This window comes from Grampus griseus, assembly GCF_964374135.1.
Source record: "Grampus griseus genome assembly, chromosome: X".
Classification (NCBI taxonomy): domain Eukaryota; kingdom Metazoa; phylum Chordata; class Mammalia; order Artiodactyla; family Delphinidae; genus Grampus; species Grampus griseus.
Genome location: NC_138999.1, coordinates 46,718,269 through 46,741,633, shown reverse-complemented (window position 1 = coordinate 46,741,633; position 23,365 = coordinate 46,718,269). Strand labels below are relative to the sequence as shown.

The following is a 23,365-nucleotide window of genomic DNA, read 5'->3' as shown; positions in this document are numbered from 1 at the left end:
TATGAGCCGGTTCCATTGCACCATACATGTAATGTATGGACCTTGTTTGGCTCCTGATTTGAACAGACCAATTTGTAAGAACACCTCATTTAGACAATTTGGAAAATTTGAGTATGGATTGGGTTTTAGATGATATTAAGCAATTATTGATAATTATTTTAGGTGGGATGATGACATGATATCTGTTAGAGATAGAAACTGGAGACTTTATGGGTGAAATGACATGGTGCCTAGTATTTGCTTTAAAATATTCCAGGATAAAAGTGGTGTGGGAGTAGATAGCTGAAACGAGGTTAAGGAATGATGCTTGTTGTTGAAATTGGTGATGATTACATGGGACTTCTACTTTTGAGTATGTTTGAAAATTTCTATAATAAACAGCTGAGAAAAAGAAATGGGACTAGAATGCCCTTTTAGTTTGGGCCCATATATTGTACGACCACAAATAGAAGAGTCTGTACTTGATTTTTTAAGTTGCAGCTCCCCAATTATTTTCACCTAGGAGCAGAGAAAGGCAGTAATTATCCAGGGCTGGGGAATGGGTAAGAGATCAGTGGAAAGGTCAAAGAGGGCTTTTTCTATAAGTAGAATAAAAAATTCCATTTTTTGTATGCTGATTTTATTCTTTTATATTCAGGTCACAAAAATGCCATATCACAATTCAGATTTCCATCTCTACTAAAGCTTCTTGAATTTGAGGCCCAAATTAACTCCTAATCTCACCAGATTTATCTAGGATATGGTACTTGGCTTTCTGATTCTGTATTCTGTGAGGTAGTGTGAAGACCCAGAACTAGATCTTAGATTGCCTCATTCCATGATAATTTTTCTATTATACCTTTCTGCTTATAGCTTAATTTTGAATTTTCTATTAAATGATGGCAATGTTCTTGTATTATTTTTTAAATCTAAAACCCATAAATTAAGGGTAACAGAATGTAAAATAAGTACATTTAGGCAGCTAACAGTTATTATAAGAACATTTTGAATTATCTGGACCTCATTAATTTGATATTAAATTCCTAGAACCTGATAATTAGCTTGAGGTTCTCTCACTATTTTGGTATTGTTTAAGGATAAACATAATATAGATTTCTCAAAAGTTTATGTATATATAACAATATATATATTTTATATATATGTTTACTGATTGCTCATTGTGTCTAGCCATTCTAGAAGACTTTGAAATATTGATTTGAAATGTTTGCGATAGAGAAGCCCTTATTTGGAATTTCTAAAAGTGTTTTTTAATAACTGACTTTTCTGATTTCAAAAAGATACTTGTTTATTATATTTTACTAATTGGGGTTATACTGTATGTACATTTTGGGATCCTGTTTTTTTCCTACTTAATGTTGCAGCATGAGAATTCTCCACATTATTAATTACTATGAGAACATGTTTAGTTTCCGTGTATTAGCATATGCATATATATGTATATCACATAATTTATGTAATATTACCTCTGTTATTAGAGATTTAGATCATTTACAATTTTTCACTGTTTTTTGTAGAGCTATGACAAAATCCTTGTCAAAAAGTTGTTAAACTTATACTGTGTGTATATATCTCATTTAAAATTTGAATATGGTTTAGTGGTAAAAAAATCATTATTTTAGTAATGATGTTGGCTTCGGCTTTCAGTTGCTTGATTTGTGACTAGAAACCGTTTTTCTTCTTCCAGGGTATAAAACCAGCCAGTTTCAATAAAGTCACTGATCCTGAAGTGAAAGAAATCATCGAGGGATGTATTCGTCAAAATAAATCTGAAAGGTGGGTGCATATGTAGTGAAATGACATGACTGATGGATGAATTTTTCTCTTATCTTGAGCTGGGTCTTTTTCTGATCTTTGAATCATGCTGGGTATGACTTTTCAGTGGAATCCAAACCATACTGACTAGAGTGAAGTGTATCAGTGCATCTTGTTTGCCATTTTAAACTGATATCATGTGCTGAATTTTCCTTGAACCGAAATTTGGATTGTGTTTGTCTGTGTGTGTTGTGACAAGATCATCTTCAGCCATCAGTTTAACAGTCAGTGGGACCCCCTCCCAGGTTAACTTGCTTCTAACAGTTGGTAGATAGTAGAGAGTTTCCTGCATTGTCACCTTCACATAAGTACTTAAATGGTTTTTTATGATAGTTTAAGAAAAAATTTAACCATCAATTCACCAGATGTTTTTTATTTGTCCATAATGTCCTGTGTCATGATAACGATAATGCTGATAGGGCTATTTTTGTTCAAGAAATAGTATTCTAGATTTATTTGTATCACAATTTCTATTTTTCTTATGGACAATTCCTTTTAGTTTTAGCTTTTCCCTTTAATTTGAGCTTTGGACAGTTACTGACTCAAATTGCTCGGTTAGTATTTTGATTTTTACCTCCTTATTGATTATGATTAATAAGGTGATAGATCCTTTATAGAAATTATTTCCACCAGCATTTCACTGACTGTCTCCCATTTTTATTAGTTATCTATCTAAGTTTAGTGTTGCATATCTGAAAATATAAAAAGTCACTAAGATAAAGCCTGTTTAATTATAGCTTTATTACACAACATTCTTGGTGTTTGTGCCAACAGGCTATATCTATATATCTCTATATTTTAATTATGGTAAAATATAAATAACCTAAGAGTCACCATTTTAATCATTTTAAAATGTACAATTCAGTGACATTATGCACATTCACATTGTTGTACAACCATCACCACTATTTCCAGAACTTTCTCATCATCCCAAACAGAAACTCTGTGCCCATTAAACAGTAACTCCCCACTCCCTTTCCCGTCAACCCCTGCCAACCTCTATTCTACTTTGTCTCTACTTCTATGTAGGTACCTCATATAAGTAGAATCATAAAATATTTTTCCTTTTGCGTCTGGCTTATTTCACATAGCATAGTGTTTAAACGTTGATCCATGTTATAGCATGTATCAGAATTTCCTTTGTTTTTACGGTTGAATACTATTCCTTTGTGTGTGCGTGTGTGTGTGTGTGTGTGTGTGTGTGTGTATACACACACACACACACCACATTTTGTTTATCCATTCATCTGTTAATGGACACTTTGGTTATTTCTGCCTCTTGGCTATTGTGAATAATGCGGCATGAACATTGGTGAACAAGTATCTTCTTGAGTCTGCTTTTAATTCTTTTTGGTATATACCTAGGAGTAGAATTACTGAATCATACGGTAATAATATATTTAATTTTTTGAAGAACCACTATATTTTTTCCATAGAGACTGCATCATTTTGCATTCCTTCCAGCAATGTGTGATGGTTCCAATTTCTCAGCGTCCTCCCTAACACTTATTTTCCATTTTTTGTTAATAGGCATCCTAATGGGTATAAAGTGGTATCTTATTGTGGTTTTGATTTGCATTTCCCTAAGGACTAATAACGTTGAGTATCTTTCCATGTGCTTATTGGCCATTTGTATATCTTCTTTGGAGAAATGTCTATTCAAGTCCTTTGCCTTTTTAAAAAATTGAGTTGTTTATTTTGTTGTTGTCGTTTTTGAGTTGTAGTAATTTAGGCATGCTTTTTTTTAAGCTATGCTAAAACTACTGTGTTGAAGTAGCCATTTTAGTTTGGTTTCTGATTGTTGTTTGTACAGCATTTTAATTATGATCTATTACCAAAGAACACTGGAATATTCAAAAGGATTTATGGCACATTAGTGTTTTGGAAAGAGCACAGGCTTCCACAGCAGAATAAGACTCAAATCTGGACTCACACTTAGCCAGTGTGATCTTGAGAAACTTACTTTAGCTGTTCCTCAAAATAGGTATTATTTTGATAGTTAAAAAGATAATTGGGCTTCCCTGGTGGTGCAGTGGTTGGGAGTCCTCCTGCCGATGCAGGGAACACGGGTTTGTGCCCCGGTCCGGGAAGATCCCACATGCCGCGGAGCGGCTGGGCCCGTGAGCCATGGCCACTGAGCCTGCGCGTCCGGAGCCTGTGCTCCACAACGGGAGAGGCCACAACAGTGAGAGGCCCGCATACCGCAAAAAAAAAAAAAAAAAAAAAAGTTAATGAATGCATATAAAATACCTAACAGAGTAATAAGTATTTAATGAATGATATTGTCTGCTGCTATTGCAGTGGTTATTCCTTAGTAAAAATATCTAGGCAAAACTTTCATTTAGAAGCAGAGTGCTTAACTTGGTTGTACCTTCTTAAACACATCTCACCTTAGCCTTAAGACTAATTAGTCTGAGCAAGCTTGTTTTTTATAAAACTGTCTTAGTTAAGTGTTTGTCTCTTGATCACTAAAAATGTAGAAGGTTGAAAATCCTCAACTTACAGGATACCATGCTGTCAATGTGCTTTGTCTGTTTTAAATAGTGCAGGATGGGCTTTCTACATACAAACTATGGAATACATCAGTTATAGCTCTCACTGGCCTGTAATATAGATAGATATTATTTATCTATTTTAGAAGTTGGTCAAAGAAAAGGAAATTAACTCTCCCAGCTTATAAAAGAATCTTTTGAACCTCTGTGTTTGTTTCTCTTCAGAGATGGTTAATCCCTAATATTAGACTAGAGTTGTATCCATTATATGTATACTTTGGCCTAGGATACTGGACTTAAATACTTTAAGAAAACCATGTGACTTTACTGAACTGAATTAGCTTCACCCATGGCGTTCCCTAAAGAGTGAAGTACACTGACTAGATTATTGTTAATAGAGTTAATGACTTCTATTTATAACATTTGTAAAAGTGTTTGAATTCCTAATTTACTTTAGAGTTTATATACCTCGAAGAGTTTTTAGTTTCCTTTGCCAACAATCTGTTGTGTGAGTTTTAGTAACTTAAGCCAGTGGCTTAGGGAAGATACTCAGTCCATCTGACGTTTACTGCAGCACTTCTCTAATTATCTCTAGGCATACCTTTAGGTATGTTAAACTTCAGTATCTAGATATGTTACTGTTAATAATCCTTAATTAAGATCACTACAAATGCATGTTAGTTGGGATTTCTTTGCATCCTTGGTAATAATAAATTGGATATAAGATTTGGTTTTTATAAGAAGGCAGATTAATGGTTTAATTAATAGAAAATTTTAAATCAGGTTGTTACTTTGACACAATTTTTACTAACTAAGTGCTCTATACCTTGTTTATGATTGGAAGAATTGATAACAGATTTGTATTTTGTTTATTAGGTTGTCTGTCAGGGACCTACTAAACCACGCATTTTTTGCTGAAGATACAGGGCTAAGGGTGGAGTTAGCGGAGGAAGATGATTGCTCAAATTCATCTCTGGCTTTAAGGCTCTGGGTTGAAGACCCTAAAAAATTGAAAGGCAAGCATAAAGACAATGAAGCTATTGAATTCAGTTTCAATTTAGAAACAGATACACCTGAGGAAGTAGCATATGAAATGGTAAGTGAATCCTACCACTGGCTTCCCCTCCCCTTATAGTATCAGGGTTGATTCCTTTCTCCTTCTGATTGCTTTCTTTCCTCTCATTTTCTTTATTTAAATTGTAATTTTATTGTGAAATATATCTCTACAACAGAGTATATTAAATTTGTATGTACAGTATAAAAAGAATAGTAAAACTCTACTTTTGTTAAGAAATAGAACACTACTGGAACTTTAGAAGCTACCTGTGTGCCCCTCCCCCACTTGCGTTCCTCTCCCTCATTACCACAGGTCATATCTACCCTGACTTTTGTGTTACTCATTCCTTTGCTTTTCATTATAGTTTACCTAAATAATATATATTATTTTGTTTTGAAAACCAGAGTGGCAAACACACACCTAGCTGGTTACTGAAGTTACTGTTAGGTGAAGATGCCCAGGAAGGGATAAGCTGAACAGTCTCTCGGTCATAGTCAGGCTTCAGCTTCCCTAAGAGTTTATGAGAGCCGAGTCTAGGGAGGTCATCAGGGTGAGGTCACATGTGAGTCCAGGGAAACACACATGGCTCACCACAGTTAGGGTACCAGAGGGCTGTTGTGCAGACCAGAAAAATTAGTTGTCTGGTAACAATATGCTTTGACGGGGAGTGGGCCCCTCTGACTTCTCTACTTCTCATCTCCCCATGACCCGCTCCCCCCGCAAGAGTAGAAGACAGCAGATAACTTCTGTTGGGTGGAATGTATGTGCATGCCCGATCCAGGCTGTGCAGTACTTGGAGGGAGGGTGTGCATGAGCTTCAGCAGCATGTGGTCAAATTAGCAAAGTCCAGATACTTTGAGCCAGGCTCACCTGGGCATTCTGTCCTCAGGTTTAAAAGGAGTATGGGGACTTCCCTTGTGGCTCAGTGGTTAAGAATCCACCTGCCAATGCAGGGGACACGGGTTTGAGCCCTGGGCCGGGAAGATTCCACATGCCGCGGGGCAACTAAGCCCGTGTGCCATCACTACTGAGCCTGCACTCTAGACCCCGCGAGCCACAACTACTGAAGTTCGTGTGCCTAGAGTCTATGCTCTGCAACAAGAGAAGCCACTGCAATGAGAAGCCCATGCACTGCAACAAAGACCCAACGCAGCCAAAAATAAATAAATTAAAATAAATAAATAAAAGGAGTATGGGACATTGACAGTGGGTATCTTGGAGATGATAGCCTTTAACATGCCTATCTTTCTAGTCACATGGTTCTAATCTAGAATGATTGTCTTGGACATCTGCTACATAACTATCATACTGATCTTTCTTTTTACTATCATTCTAGACTTCTCTGCCTCTCTCCTGTATTGGAATTCATGTGTCCTAAATCCCATGTCTTTCTCTTTCTTTGCTTACCTTTTGTTTTAGTGGCTCACTTCCTCTGCCAACTTCTTAAGAAAGGGTATATGGGAGGTAAATTCTTTGAGACTTGCATGTATTAAAAACATCTTTATTCTGTCTTCATATTTGGCTGGCTAAGTCATTTTAGGTTGGCAATTAAAAAAATTTAAAGTCATTGCTCCATGATATTCTAGCTTTCAGTATTGATATTGAGAAATACAAAGATGTTCTGTTTTCTGGATCTTTTGCATGTGATCCATTTTTTCTTCTCTGGAAGCTTGTAATATCTTCTCTTTCTTCTCAGGATTATAAATTTTCACAGTGTGTCTTGGTTGGGGTCTGTTTTCATCCACTGTGTTGGATACTCAGTGGACTCATATCCTTTAGTTTCTGGAAAATTTCTTAAAAGTATTTTATTGTTGAGTTCTTTCCCTTTGTTTTCTCTTTGTTTTCTCTTTCTAGAACTGCTATTATTTGGATGTTTGGCCTCTTGGACTGTTTCTCCAATGTTCTTTTCTATTTTCTATCTTTTTGTCTTTTTATTCTCCTTTCTGGAAGACATTGTCAACTTTATTTTCTAACTCTTCCATTGAGTTTTTCGTTTCTACTATCTTGTTTTTAATTTCAAGAGTTCCTTTTCATTTTTTTTTTTTTGGTCTGTTCCTTTTTTAGAGTAAACGTCTTGTTCTTTGTTTTGTGGATGCGATATTATGGCACCTCTCTGTAATTTTAGTGAAGAGAGTGTTTTTGACACTTTTTTTCCTCCCTGCATAGTATCTTTTCTCCAAGTTGCTGGGGTTTTTTGTTGGTTTTGTGCTCCATCTTCTTGTTAGAGGCTTTTCTCATATTTCTGGTTATTCTTGGCTGGCTGCTCATGATCAATAGTAGGAGACTATTAGTTTTCTATTGCTGTATAGCAAGTTACCACAGATTTAGTGGGCTAAAACAACACCCTTTTATTATTTCAGTTCCGTGGGTCAGAAGTCCTGGTAGGCTTTACTGGATTCTCTGCTTAGAGTCTCACAGGCTGAAATCAAGGTTTGGTGGCCTGGACTCTTAGCTGGAGGCTCTGGGAGAGAATCTGCTTTTGGGCTCAACCAGGTTGTTGACAGAGTTTAGTTCCATGCAGTTGTAAGACTAAGGTCTTCATTTCCTTTCTGGCTGTTAGCTGGGGGTCACTCTCAGCTCCTAGGGACTGTTCTTCAGTCCTTTCACATGCCCCCACTCCATCTTCAAAGTCAGGAATGGCAAGTTTAATCCTTCACTAGCTGGTAAAAGGCTCACCCAGATCTTTCTGTCTTAAGGTCAATTGTGTATAGCTCAATAATGGGAGTGCTATCTCATCATATTCACAGGTTTGAGGATTAGGATGGGACATCTTTGAGGGGCCATGATTTTGCCTATGACAGGGACTAACAAGCTGATTGGATGGTATGATCGCTTATGTCAGACGTGTTAACCTCTACTCTCAAGTATCTAGGTGGGCCAATAATTGGGGAATCTTTGACATAAATAGTTGTGGGTCTTTCTTCTTGGATTGGCCAGATTCTCCAGAGAAGCATCTTTCAATATCCTGCCTGGAGGGTAAGGATCTGGTTACTGATATTTTGGTAGCCAAGTGGGGAAGAGGGCTGGGGGTTTCTGTGTATGGCGTTCAGCATGCATATGGTCCATTTAATCTTCTTGTTTTTGTTATGGTAGCCATACCCTCAACTGTGCCTGGTGTTCCCTAGTCCAGATATGATCCTCTTTTACCCTCTCCAGAGAACAAAATTACAGACTTCTCGGGTAGGGAAGAAGCAATCACCCAAAGGTGTGGACTGGAGGGTGGAGCACAGGGACCTAATACCTAACTACTTCTCAAAACCCTTTCACTTAGTCTTCCTTATTTTAGTCATCTCTTTTGACTTTACCCAGTTCTGTAAGTACCTGGTACTGCCAGTTCCTGTGTGTTACGAGTATTATTCAGTATAAATGGGAATGATTTTCAGCTTTCCCTGGTTCACTTTTTCAGGTCCACTAGGTCAGTTATTATCTGTTTGTTTTCCACATCCCCAAATGTCCAAAACATTGTCTGTTGTTGCTGTTGCCTTTATTCTTTCTATTCTTGTGAGTTTATGACTTAAAAATCCATTTACTCTGGGAGTGTTTTTTGAACTTTGGGAGGGAGTGAAATTAAATATATGGATTCCATCTAACATTTTAATCATTTTTCAACTACGATGAAATTTCCCCGAGTCTGCAGACCCCCATGATATGCTTTAAAAAACAGATTGTAGGACTGAGAATAATATGCCATGGCACCTCCTCAAGTCATTATCTCTGTTACTCAGCCCTGTTCCTTTCAGACAATAAGCCCTTAACTTCTGTCACTCTTCTAACACCTAGTAAGATATAGCACTTTGCCATAAGCATACTTCCTCTGCCTAGAGTGTTGATCTCTGAACTTCATCTACCTCTCCCTCAATAGCCTGCAAGTTCCTTGTTTTGTTTTAATCCAGGTCAGACTTTACCTTCCTCTGTGATACTTTCTCTGCTTTCACCAGAGAGGCTTGTGCTCCTTTAGGGCTTTTGCAGCAGCTCATTTCTACCTTTTATTTTACTTTATGTTTTTTAAAAATTTTTATTTACTTTATTTATTTATTTTTGGCTGTGTTGGGTCTTCGTTGCCGTGCACGGGCTTTCTCTAGTTGCGGCCAGCGGGGGCTACTCTTCGTTGCGGTGCATGGGCTTCTCATTGCGGTGGCTTCTCTTGTTGCGGAGCACGGGCTCTAGGTGCTCAGGCTTCAGTAGTTGTGGCACGTGGGCTCAGTAGTTGTGGCTCACGGGCTCTAGAGTGCAGGCTCAGTAGTTGTGGTGCACGGACTTAGTTGCTCCGCGGCATGTGGGATCTTCCCGCACCAGGGCTCAAACCCATGTCCCCTGCCTTGGCAGGCAGATTCTTAACCACTGCGCCACCAGGGAAGCCCCTTATATTGTTTTTATCCTTCTCTCACCACCAGCTTGTGTGTGCATATAGGACAAAGGACCAGCTTAGGCACTTATATGTCTCCAGAGCCCAATACTGGGCACATTGTAGACACTTACTGTTGTTGAATGAGGAAACCTTTTTAATGTTTCACAAGACTTAATGGCAGTCATAAATTACCTGTAATAAGACTGCATGTACTGAAATACCAAGCTATTTGTTTGTTTTTGTTTAAAGCCAGAATTATTTCAACAATGCTTGGTAATAGTGTTGCTTTTCTTACTAAAGGCTCTGGCATTCATGCATGTCTGATTAAGAAAGAACATAGAAACAAATTAACTGTTATTTAATAGCATTTGGAATTTGGGGGCAGAAAATAACTCTGCTAGTAAAAAGTAAAAGTAAAAATCTTAAAGATGTGGTTTGCTTATTATGTTTTGTTTGTAGGTCAAGTCAGGATTCTTCCATGAAAGTGATTCCAAAGCTGTTGCTAAGTCCATTAGAGACCGGGTGGCCCTGATAAAGAAGACAAGGGAGAAGAAGCCAGCTGGCTGTTTGGAAGAACGCAGAGACTCCCAGTGCAAGTCTGTGGGGAATGTACTCCCTCAGCCCCAAAATACAGCTTTGCCCCCTCCTCCTGCTCAGCACAGCGGGGCTGAATGTGAAGAAACTGAAGTTGATCAACATGTGCGACAACAGCTTCTGCAAAGAAAACCACAATGGCATTGCTCCTCTGTTACAAGTAACACAGTTATAATTTATAAAAGGAAATGTGTAATTGTATTCCCTTATCTTTAAATAGTACTTTTGTATGTTTCAAAGCATTTTGTTATCTATCATTTCATTAATCCTTTTACAAAATCCCTGAAATAGGCAAGGCAGATAGTTTCCTTATTTTAAAATTAAGAAACTGTCCTGCTAAGTGACTTGTCCAAGGTACTAGTTGAATAAGGATTATAATCTTTTTACCATTTTTAAGGGTCTCATGGTAAATCCTTTAGTAAAGAAGATATGCAACTAAAGATAGAATTTATTCTTCAAGAGGGAATTTTCTAGACTTTAAGAACTTTTGTATTTTAGACCCAAGTATAAAATTAACACAGTTTCTCTAATATTTCTGCTGTAACGCATTCTCTTCTCTAGAAGGACACAGTATTTTCGTAGTCATAACCAGTTGTTCCATAAAGGCAGTATTATTTTCTAGCCAGATTCTAGGAGAATGAGAATATGCTACCTAGATTTTACTGAAATCCTAATGGCAAACAAAGATTAGTTAGGATATGCATGAAATGGCCAGCAAATCGAGTTGACTTTTATGTGATTCTTTGTAGTTTTGCTTTACTAAGAATATTTTAGTTATACCACAGTATCAACATGGAGAGTTTACATGATGGTTTTTTATTAATTCTGCAGTGTACATATTTTATTTGAAGCTGTTTAAGGTTGTCAGAGTAAAAAAGAAAAAAAATTAAAGAAACACTTACCATTTCCTGTGCTATTTGGACCTTGTGTTTCAAGTTTTTCCCTTCTACCTATCACTTGTTTTCTTTGCCATAGGTGACAGTTTGTCTGAGGCAGGAGCTGGATCAGTTATACATTCAGAAACTTCAAATCAGCCCAGTATAGCCTACTCCTCAGACCAGATGATGGGCTCTCAAATGGTTTCTAACAACCCACAGGCTGAAATAAATGTTCCAGGGAAAATTTATCCATCCCAGCAGCTAGTGGGACATCACCAGCAGATTTCAGGGGTGAGGTGAAGTTTTAAATATATTTTAAATATATAATCAGTATATTTACTGTAAATGGGAGAGTTTATCTTTAATTTTTTTTTTAACAGTTGCAGAAGCAGCCAAAGCTGACTCAGCCCCAAATTTTGCCTTTGCTTCAAGGTCAGTCCACTGTTCTGCCTGTACATGTCCTTGGACCTCCGCTTGTCTCACAACTCCAGTTTTTGCCATTAAGTGTCCCAAAGGTCTCACAGGTAAAGGTAAGATACATTTTAGAGGCTCTGTATTCACTTAAACTTATTTAACACTGCCTAGGTTTTCTGACAGGCAAAGGCTCTCTTTCATAAATTCATCCTAGTTTATATAAAAGTCACTGAAAGCAAAAAGTTGTTTATACTTTCCTTCACTTAAGACATTCTTCTTGAGGATGTGTCTAACATTGTGTAACTAGAATCTTGAGACACTGCTTGTATAATTGGAAGAGAAACTGAGAACTCCATATACGGATAAAAAAGTTTATTTAGGGGACTTCCCTGGTGGTGCAGTGGTTAAGAATCCACCTGCCAGGGCTTCCCTGGTGGCACAGTGGTTAAGAATCCTCCTGCCAATGCAGGGAACACAGGTTCGAGCCCTGGTCCAGGAAGATCCCACATGCCGTGGAGCAACTAAGCCCATGTGCCACAACTACTGAGCCTGTGCTCTAGAGCCCACGAGCCACAACTACTGAGCCTGCGCACCACAGCTACTGAAGCCCATGCGCCTGGAGCCTGTGCTTCACAACAAGAGAAGCCACTGCACTGAGAAGCCCATATACCGCAACGAAGAGTAGCCCCCGCTTGCCGCAGCTAGAGAAAAGCCTGCACGCAGCAACAAAGACCCAATGCAGCCAAAGATAAAGTAAATTTAAAAAAAAAGAAAAAAAATAATCCGCCTGCCAATGCAGGAGACACGGGTTAGAGCCCTGGTCCGGGAAGATCCCACATGCCGCGGAGCACCTAAGCCCATGCTCCACAACTACTGAGCCTGTGCTCTAGAGCCCACGCACCCGTGCACCTAGAGCCCGTGCTCTGCAACAAGAGAAGCCACTGCAATGAGAAGCCCGTGCGTCGCAACGAAGAGTAGCCCCCACTCACCGCAACTAGAGAAAAGCCCACACGCAGCAACAAAGACCCGACACAGCCAAACATAAATAAATAAATTAAAAAAAAATTATTTAGGACTCAGATCCCTTTTTATGGTTTGTTTTTTGTATTGGACTTTTCCAGCCTGGTTTGAATGTAGAAGGATGTCTTTGGTAGTTAAGTAGAAATAGTATTTCATAGACTCTTATAATTTTAAGCACTTTCATCTAAATTCTTGACTCTTTTGGTTCACGTTTATTTCTGTAGGAGAAATAAGTGTTTTTGTCATTTAGACTCTCAAAGTCAATGGTACTCATTTCTGACAACGAGTACACAGTCTTTGTGAGAGTTCATATATCAAGACTATATCCTGGTTTCCTAGGTTATGGACTCTGGATACATGGTTGGGCTTTTCTTTGTTATCCCATTTTCTTTCCTCAACCCTACCATCCCCTGTGTGTCTCTTCTCTCTTTGGGAATGAGTTGGTCTGAGCTCCTAGGCATTCTCTGTATGTGATTTAGTTAGCAGCTGGTGATCTGTTGCTTTTAAGAGATTGGTATATAGTCATAGTTCATCAACAAACTTTTAATGACCATCATCTCTGGGGATATAAAATGAGATAAAATATGGTCCTTGCCCTGAAGAACTCACAGACTTGTAGGGGAAAACATACATGTACTTGACAAATGCCAGATGCATTTAAAATCTGCTGGGGGTATATTTAATCTGATATGGTTGACAGTGCATGGTGTTTGGCTAGTATTTGTAGCTTATATGGTATATGTTCATACTTGAGCTTATGTTGTGGTTGGATTTATCTCTTTTTAAGACTATAATGTGAAGTGTGTTGGATGGATGCTTAAATTAACTTAGGTTCAACCACGTAAATATATAGGCATGTGTATTTTGAAATGTGTTTCCAAAATTTTTAAAAGAAGTTTAAAAACTTTATGAAAGTGTTATTTACCTATTTAAAATAAAGCCTATAAAGTTATAAAGAAGACAGTGAAAATCACCTACTATCTCTCCAGCTAGAAATAAATTATTGTTTACATTTGGTGGTAGAGACTCTAGATTTGTCTTTTTTTTCTATGTATACATATATAACTTTGTTTATACATACATATGTATATCACATACATACTATTTTGTAGCCTGCCTTTTTCACCTAATATATAGAATCCACATAAGCAAGCACTTTAACCAGTGGGGGTCTTTTTATGAATGTGGTGGTTCAAGTTCTAGGAATTATTACAGCCAGCCTATATGTATTCAGCCAACTCACTCCTCTCCTCTTGAGAGAGCTTCTCTGTTCCCTTTAACTATGATATTGAAATCCTTTTGAACTTCCACTGTCTGGTGTGTGAAGGTGTCAGATTCAATTACTCTGAATTTCTGCCAGGGTTTGAATGAGTTATGTGGCAAGTGCAATAAATGAGAAGCCATGAGCAATATGTTGCCTGGGGACTGGTCTCAGTCCCTTAGTGTATTCAATTAGCATTTACTCATGGTATTAGGATTTTTATAGGACTAATGCTATACCCAGCACCTTTTTGATAACCTTCTGAAAATTTTTTTAAATTTATTTTTGGCTGCTTTGGGTCTTCATTGCTGTGCACGGGCTTTCGCTAGTTGTGGTGAACGGGGGCTACTCTTTGTTATTGTGCGTGGGCTTCTCAATAAGGTGGCTTCTCTTGTTGTGGAGCATGGGCTCCAGGCATGCGGGCTTCAGTAGTTGTGGCGCGTGGGCTCTAGAGCACAGGCTCAGTAGTTGTGGCACACGGGCTTAGTTGCTCCATGGCATGTGGGATCTTCCCGGACCAGGGATTGAACCTGTGTCCCCTGCATTGGCAGGTGGATTCTTAACCACTGCACCACCAGGGAAGTCCCTGAAATTTTTACAACATAGCATTATTTTATCTATCATTCTGTCTGGGACCATTAAAATGAGCATGGTATATGCATTTATTTTATTTTTTAATTAAAAAAAGGTTTTTTGGCCTCACTGTGCAGCTTGCAGGATCTTAGTTCCCCAACCTGGGATTGAACCTGGGTCCCTGGCAGTGAGAGCACCAAGCCCTAACCAGTGGACGCCAGGGAATTCCCATGGTATATGCATTTATAATTTGAATTTTCCTTGCACCAGCATTAGGAACTATAGCTGACCTTTGGAGCAGATGGACAAATTTCAGCTCAACCTATGACTTTAGACTTGTCAGTTACTGGAGTTCCACAACCAGTCTTTTCTGTAGTTTCTCCTCAGATATTGCTTGCTTCACAAATGACTTCCCAGGATCCAACAGTTGGTCTTCAACTTGAGCCTGACCCTAGAAATGGGAATCAGGCATTAACCAAATTACCAAATGCCAATCAAATTCCTAGTTTCTTGTTAGTTAATCACCCTCAAGCTTTGTTGAATCATTCTTTTGCCCAACATGTGAGCAGTGCACAGAATGCTGCTGGTACAGCTCAGCTCCCTTCTAATTCCATTGGGGGGCATTCGGGAGCCCATCACCCTTCTCACAAAAGATACATTCAATATCCCAGCCATACTCAGTGATACATCAGGAGTCTATAATTCCCGGTTCTTCAGCGCCACAAAGCCAGACTGTGCGTTTGAAGAAGCCTTGTTTCCAAGCCTCTATTCAGCAGTAGCCATTAATTTTACAACCTAAGATTATGGCATCACCACAGAAAAATGTTCAGCAGGATTGTACTATGAAAATCTGAAACTCATGTAAGTCAGCAGCAGTCAAAGGGTAGTACTGAAAGTGTGATTCAGTCCCTGGAACAGCCATTTTATTCTGTTCAACACACTTATTCAGGACCACCTGCAGAACTGCCATCTTTCCCATTGAAGGCTCCTGAGTAGCTGCCCTTTGTGATACTTCCCCAGGAATAAGCTTCTTACCCATCACAGCCACTTACCCAATGAAGGCTCCAACACAGCCTGTTTATTCACTGCCAGCCCCAGAGCATCCTCTTTACACTGTACAACCACTGATATCACAGCCAACCTATTCTATACATGCTTCTTCTTATCCAGTCCCACCTGTGGCACAGCCCTCTTATTTGGTCCCGGCCTAGGGGCAGCCTGTTTATACAGTGCAACCTCTGGTTCGGTCACCTTTTCCAGACCAGCCAGGATGTATAATCCAAGCAGCTTACCCTGTGCAACCTGTGGAACAGCCTGCTTACCAGGCACTTGAGTATGTCCCTTATTCAGGACATGCTGTTTATACCATCCAGACAACTGAACAGGCAGCCTTCATAACCCAGCAAGTATACACAGTAAACCCTTCTGATAGCAGGCAAGTACATATTACAAACTCAGCAGATCAGGACTTATACTTAGTACCACTTTATGTAGCACAGACTTCTGAGCAACAAGCCTATTTAACACAACCCCAAGGTTCTTCAGCCTTGGAACAAAAGACATAAGACATTTAACATTATTTATCATTAACCTTAGATACACAAACACATTCTATTGAGCCTTTATTTAATGTGCAGAATTCAGCATTTCTATCCTAAGCAGATGTCAGTTTTGGGTACCAGCAGCTAAAAGCCCAGTCAGTGTTACATCTCAGATGGCTGTGGAAGGACAGCTTCAACACCCTGCACAAATGTCCTTCATTCAGCAGGCCTCCTCAGAGGCCCAGATCCAGCCCCCACACTTCTCTGCACAGCTTTCCCAATCACATGTAACACCAAGCCAGGTTTCTCACTCAGGTTTCATTCATCATCAGCAGATGACTCATTCATCTCATAGGCAAGCGCAGAAAACCCATCAGTTGTCTACTCAAGAAGGTCCCATAAATCAACAGCAGTCTTTATATAGCCAACATGCTGCTTTCCAGCAGCAGGTACCTCATTCACAGGCAACTAACCACATTCAGCCGTTACAGGTATTCCAAAGGCCATTACAAACATGGTCCAGATTACACCTCCTTTGCAAGAACAGTTGCAACTAGCGGCAATGGAACAATATGTAATACAGCCTTTAGAGCAGCCTCAAGTGCTTCAGGCATTAGACAGCAGTCAAACCTTTCCCCTGCAATGAAACCTAGCACAGCACCAGCCAGCATGCATTCAGCAGCAGTCTTCTGTCCAGCCACAGTGGCAGTCATCTTCTAGCTTAGCGCTTGTTTGTGGGTCATCAGAAACACAATTACAACACCAGACCCTCATCCAAGCTCTGGGATAGCCCTTACAAATCAGCCATCTTCTGTTCATCTGTCGCCACTTAGTATTCCAGTACAGGCTTCTACTGCCTCTCAGAGCATTTCTGTGTTACAGACACAGCAGTATTTGCAAGGCCAAGAAATTCCAAAGGTAAATCCTGCTGGGGGGAAAATATAGATGATTGTGAATTTTCTGTAATGTTCAAGGGTCAAGGAGATAGTGAGCTATAGTAGAAATGGCACCAGACTGGAAGTCACAGTCCTTGTTCCTGCCTTTTTTCCTTACTCACTGGGTAGCTTTGATTCGAGTCTTTTTGGAGTTTCCTCATCTGTAAAGTGAAGGGGTAGACTGGATGATGCTAACAAAAAATATTTGAACACCTACTTGGGATGTATCAGTGAATAAAAGACAAAAATCCCTTCTGTCATTGAGTTTTGTTGCCTAATGTGGGTAGACTGTCACTAACCATAATAGTATAAAAAGTAAATTATATAATACAGTACAGGGAGATTGGGGGAAATGTGGAGCAGGGTAAGGAGGAAAGTGGGTTGCAATTCTAAATAAGGTGGAGATCAGGGTAGGCCTCATTGAGAAGGTTGACAATTGAGCACACACTTGAAGGAGATGAGAGAGTCCATAGCACACATTTCAGGTAGAGGGAATAACCAGTGCAAGGGCTTTGAGGGAGGAGTGGGTCTGGGATGTTCCAAGAACAGCAAGAAGGCCTGTTAGTCCTAGTATGTTACAAGCCTATGGCTATCTTATTGTTCTACATTTATAATAAAGCATTTGCCTTTATGAGATGATAATAGTGAACACTATTGAGTGATTCTTAGGTGCTAAATACTATTCTAATGGCTTTATGTGCACTGTCCTCACAACAACCCTATGAATAGTAGCTGTCATTAGGGGTAACTGAGGTTCAGAGAGGTTAAATAACTTACCCAGTGTCATACGGGAGGGCCAGGATTTGAACCCAGACTACCTGGCTGCAGAGGTTGTGCCCTTAATCATTATACACCATTCGTCCTCTTTGTAAGATAGCTATCCTCCCTGCCAAAATTTGAGAAAAAGAGCATGATGACTTCAGTGAGATATAATTAACTCAGGGGATTGATTGAATTAATTAAAGGAAGGAACTGAGAATCCAGTTTATTTTTTTTCTCTTCTGTTCTGCTTCAGGTATCTCTAAAGACTCTGAATTTATTGGGTTTTGCTAATAAAATGTATGAGGTCCTTAGATAATAGGTGTGCTATGCGGGAAGAGTATTTTAGTGGTGATATTACTATTCCAAACAGCTATGATCTCAAGTATTGTGTTTTATAAAATTCCCTCTTCATCAAGGGCATAAATTATAATGAATTCTGATGTGTGCACTCTGACTTCTAACAGGAATAATCAAGGATTAATAAAGATCTTTAGAGTTGAAGTTTCTTCAGACAAAGCATGCTATTAGGGATTTATTTCTTTAGAATAAATTTCTTAACAAGGTATTTCAGAATGGAATGTTCATTTCTGTGGGCAAGTGTTGTATACTTTCCTTTCCTAATTAAAAAAATTTCCCCCAACATTTTTTATGGCTGAGTAATATTCCATTGTATATCTATACCACATTTTCTTTTATTATTATTATTTTTTTAAACATCTTTATTGGAGTATAATTGCTTTACAATGGTGTGTTAGTTTCTGCTTTATAACAAAGTGAATCAGCTATACATATACACATAACCCCATATCTCCTCCCTCTTGCGTCTCCCTCCCACCCTCCCTATCCCACCCCTCTAGGTGGTCACAAAGCACCGAGCTGATCTCCCTGTGCTACGCAGCTGCTTCCCACTAGCTATCTATTTTACATTTGGTAGTGTATATATGTCCATGCCACTCTCTCACTTCGTCCCAGCTTACCCTTCCCCCTCCCCGTGTCCTCAAGTCCATTCTCTACATTGGCATCTTTATTCCTGTCGTGCCCCTAGGTTCTTCAGAACCATTTTTTTTCTTTTAGATTCCATATATATGTATTAGCATACGGTATTTGTTTTTCTCCTTCTGACTTACTTCACTCTGTATGACAGACTCTAGGTCCATCCACCTCACTACAAATAACTCAATTTCGTTTCTTTTTATGGCTGAGTAATATTCCATTGTATATATGTGCCACATCTTCTTTATCCATTCATCTGTTGATGGACACTTAGGTTGCTTCCATGTCCTGGCTATTGTAAATAGAGCTGCAGTGAACATTGTGGTACATGACTCTTTCTGAATTATGGTTTTCTCAGGGCATATGCCCAGTAGTTTCCCCCAACATTTTATTAAGAAAAATTTCAAAGTTACAGAAAAGTTGATAAAAAATAAGTGAACACCCATATACCTACGAACTAGATTCTGCAGTTAACTTCTGCTGTATTTGCTCTATCACATATCTATCCACCCCTTTATCCATTTATTAGTCCATCTTATTTTTCTGGTCATTTCAAAATTAAAGTTGCTGATATTAGTACACTTCATCCATTAACACTTAAGCATGCATATCATTGACTAGAACTCAGTATTTGTTTATATATTTTTTTAGTTTAAATTTATGTTCTGTAAAATGCACAGATCATAATTCAGTGAGTTTTGACAAATGCTTACACCTGTGTAACCCAAACCATTATCAAAATATAAAACAGATGTTGGCAAAGGTCTAGATAGTAACTATTTTAGGATTTGTGGGCTATGTAGTCTCTGTTGCATTTACTCAACTCTGCTATTGCATGCATGAAAACAGCCATAGACAATATGTAAAATATTTGGCATGGCTGTGTTCCAATACAACTTTATTCACAAAAATGGTTGGTGCACCAGATTTGGCCCGTAGGCTCTAGCTTGCCCACATAATAAAGAATATTGCCATTACTACAGAAAGTTCCTTCATGCCCCTTCCCAGTCAGTGCCCCCCCACCCCACCAGAGTTGACCACTGTTGATTTTTTTCACCATAGATTAATTTATCCTGTTCTATGTTTTTTTAATTTTTATTTATTTGTTTATTTTTGGCTGCATGCTGTACAGCTTGTGGGATCTTAGTTCCCCAACCAGGGATTGAACCCAGGCCCTTGGCAGTGAAAGCTTGGAGTCCTAACCACTGGACAACCACGGATAAACATAGAGAAAGAGAGAGAGAGAGAGCAACCACTAAGTAAACTTACAGCCCAATATACTCAAAACAGTATACATAAAACAAGAAGGAATCTTAAAAAATTTGCAAGTAACCCACAGGAAGGCAAGAAAAGAGAAACAGAGGAAAGACAACCATAGGGAAAAAGCAAATACTAAAATGGCAGACTCGGGACTTCCCTGGTGGTCCAGTGGTTATGAATCCACCTTCCAATGCAGGGGACACAGGTTCCATCCCTGGTCAGGGAACTAAGATCCCACATGTGGCAGGGCAACTAGAGGGCCCACGCACCCAGGAGCTGGCACACCACAACTAGAGAAGCCCGCACACCACAACAAAAGATCCTGTGTGCCGCAACTAAGACCCAACACAACCAAAAATAAAATAAATAAATATTTTTAAAAAATAAAATGGCAGACTTAAGTCCTAAGACTTAAGTGCTATGCTGCTGCTTCCCACCAGCCAACTATTTTATGTTCGGTAGTATATATATGTTGTCTTGATCATATTTAAATCTTCTATTTTAGTAGGCACTTGCCCTGATAAGTTTAGCCTGTAGATTCTATCCTACTTTTGCGAGCTGTATGTAGTTCCAATGATAATTTAGTTTTCTGAACTCTTGTAATGCTATTCTGGTCTGCTTGGTCTTCTGGCTCTGTTCGAGCTCTTGCTGGGTTTCCATCGGTGCTACCTGCAGGAGTGGAAGGTGCTTCTTTGGGCTACCAAGTGTTAGATTTGGGGAGTGGAGGATACTGGACCCATAGGACAGAGAGCATTTTCCCTGGCCTCTTTCCTGGCCATCTGATGCTGGTACCCTTAATACTCGATCTCTGCCAGTGCCACTGGGGTACGGAAGTACTTACCTGGCCACTGTTTACTGCTGAGTAGAAGGTCAGGAGTTGTGGGGTCTGCATGGCTCTCTGCCATTGGGTAGAGGGCTGAGACATAGTGCCCTCAGTTGCCTTCTGCCATTGGGTGAAGGGTCAGGAGACTCATGGCCTGGATCTTTTTCTGTTGTGTGGTGAAGCACCAGGAGCTTCTTGGGTCTTGAAGCCTCTATACTACAAGTCACCTTCCTCTGTCTCTTCAGTCTTGTAAGAATGTGGGTTTTCTTCTGAGTTTTAGCTGCTATGGGGCTTGCCCCCAGATGAAAAGCCATAAAAATAGCAAACTCATCTACTATCCTTCCTTTCTTCCAGGTGTTGCCTTCCTACCAGTTTCTACCTGCTTTTGATTGCTGTCTTATGCTTTCAGACAGTTGTTTTTTTACATTTGTCCAGCACTTTTTGTTGATATCTCTGTGTGTGGGGTTTGGTCTTATGGGACCATTACCAGAAGTATAACCTCTCTTTCCTAATATTTTATCACTGCAAAATATCACCTCTCACTTAATTGAGGTAACCACTATATGCCCATCCGTAAACCTCTAAGAGTTGATGACAAAGGGATGGAATGAATTTCTGATGTTTGGGGGTTTTTTTATTGCCAAGGCACAGGGGAGAGGGATCTTCATCCTGGTCAAATAGCAAGCTGTACTTATATTTTATGTCTTTCTCCCCAATAAAACTGAAATTCTTTGTGGCAGAGATCTGTACCCAATTTATCTCTGTATTCCTAGCACCTAGCACAGTGTTTGTTACAACAGTTGCTTGTTATATGTTTGTTGAATAATCAGTAAGAATGACTGTAGATCTCTCTATCAGCCTGCTCTCAATGGGAGAGGATTCTTTGTTGATCTTTATCATTCTTGTTGCCTAATCAGGACTTACAAATTTATAATGAACTTGTGTTTGCGGACAACCTAAGATCTGTCTTCTATTTTCTATATTAATTTAAAAAATTGTGATATTTGAACAAATAAGACTTTGATACATTTCACAATATGCATAGCTGGTTAAATCTACTTTGTCTTCTTTTTTACATTGAAGTGTAGTTGATTTACAATATTAGTTTCAGGTGTACAACATAGTGATTCACTTTTTTATAGATTATATTCCATTTACCAAAGATTTGTTCTTATTTCTCCATTTTATTTCCCCATGTATCAATGAACAAGGGTATATAAGAGACAGGAAGTGAATCATGAGTTCAGATGTGCCAATTGTGGTTTTGATTGTTTTATCAAATAATATGGAAAACCACTTATCCGATTTTTATCTACTGCTGAGGTTAGCGTTTCTTACCTCTTGTAGTGTGATGTGTTAGTACTAGTGCATTAGTACTTTTGGTGGTTGAGATTGGTTCCTTTTCAGTTGACATTGTGGTCTAATCAAACATCTGTTTAGATGGTTTCAATTTTCAGCTCCTGGAGATAAATATGAAACCTCAGCATTTTGTATGCAGTTGCATCCCTACTCATCACAGTGTTTGAATATCACTTTGATTCTCAACCACAATATTTGCATCCTATTTTCTTAAAAAATTTTTTCTACTTACTTTAATTACATAAGTAGTATGCCAATATAAATTCCTGGTAAAAAATTTAAAACAATGCTGAGAAATCTCATTTAACCCCGCCCCTCTCTTTGTCCTTGTCCTTTCTGTTATTAGTTTGGTGTGTTTCATTCTAGATCTTTTTCGGTGTAATTACATGCATAGATATGTACCCTTAGCCCAAATATAGCATTATTTTCTGGTTTGTTTTATTACTTTAAGCGCATAAAAGAGATCCTACCATATGTGTCACTTTGTAAATTTTTTACTCAGTTATGTGTTCTGGAAATATATCTATGTTATTACATATAGATATACTTGATTTTATTTAATTGCCCCATAGTATTCCATAGTAAGACTACACTGCAGTTTATTTAGCTATTCCTCCTACCACTGGACATTTTGGCTGTTTCCAGTTTTTCACTGTTTTAACTAGTGTTAAAATGAACAAAGTAGGGCTTCCCTGGTGGCTCAGTGGTTGAGAGTCCGCCTGCTGATGCTGGGGACACGGGTTCGTGCCCCGGTCCGGGAAGATCCCACATGCCACGGAGCGGATGGGTCCGTGAGCCGTGGCCGCTGAGCCTGTGCGTCCGGAGCCTGTGCTCCACAACGGGAGAGGCCACAGCAGTGAGAGGCCCACGTACCACAAAAAAAAAAAAGAACAAAGTAGATCATGCTAGAGGAGACACGGGCAAAATTACTGGACCATAAGTTCTATACATTTTTTACTTTAATATATATTGCCACATTACTTTCCCAAGGGACTGGACCAATTTAAATTCTCATCAGCCAGTGGTACAGTCTTACTGTCAATATTTGATAATACCAGATATTTTTTGCTAGGCTGGTAAGTGAAAAATAATATATTATTTGAATTTCTATTCCCTTGATTACTAGAAATGTTGAGCATGTCTTCATACGTTTATTTATTTTTAAATTTTTATTTTGAAATGATTTTAGACTCATATAGAGGTTGCCAAAATTGTACAGAGAGTTCCTGAGTACCCTTCTCTC

At 38.9% G+C, this 23,365-nt stretch overlaps 1 protein-coding gene across 3 annotated transcripts in view; it reads left to right on the top strand.

Moving 5' to 3' along the window:
• Positions 1 to 23,365, top strand: part of WNK3 (WNK lysine deficient protein kinase 3) — a gene marked incomplete at both ends in the record, with an annotated part of 147,026 nt that overhangs the window by 34,724 nt on the left and 88,937 nt on the right. For 2 of the 3 annotated variants that reach the window (XM_082681002.1, XM_082681001.1), the window contains 5 exons: positions 1,685 to 1,773; positions 5,181 to 5,400; positions 10,169 to 10,463; positions 11,279 to 11,472; positions 11,562 to 11,711. In XM_082681002.1, coding sequence (XP_082537128.1) covers positions 1,685 to 1,773; positions 5,181 to 5,400; positions 10,169 to 10,463; positions 11,279 to 11,472; positions 11,562 to 11,711 — 948 coding nt within the window. The remainder of the gene's footprint in view (positions 1 to 1,684; positions 1,774 to 5,180; positions 5,401 to 10,168; positions 10,464 to 11,278; positions 11,473 to 11,561; positions 11,712 to 23,365) is intronic. The other variant, XM_082681003.1, reaches the window with a different exon arrangement.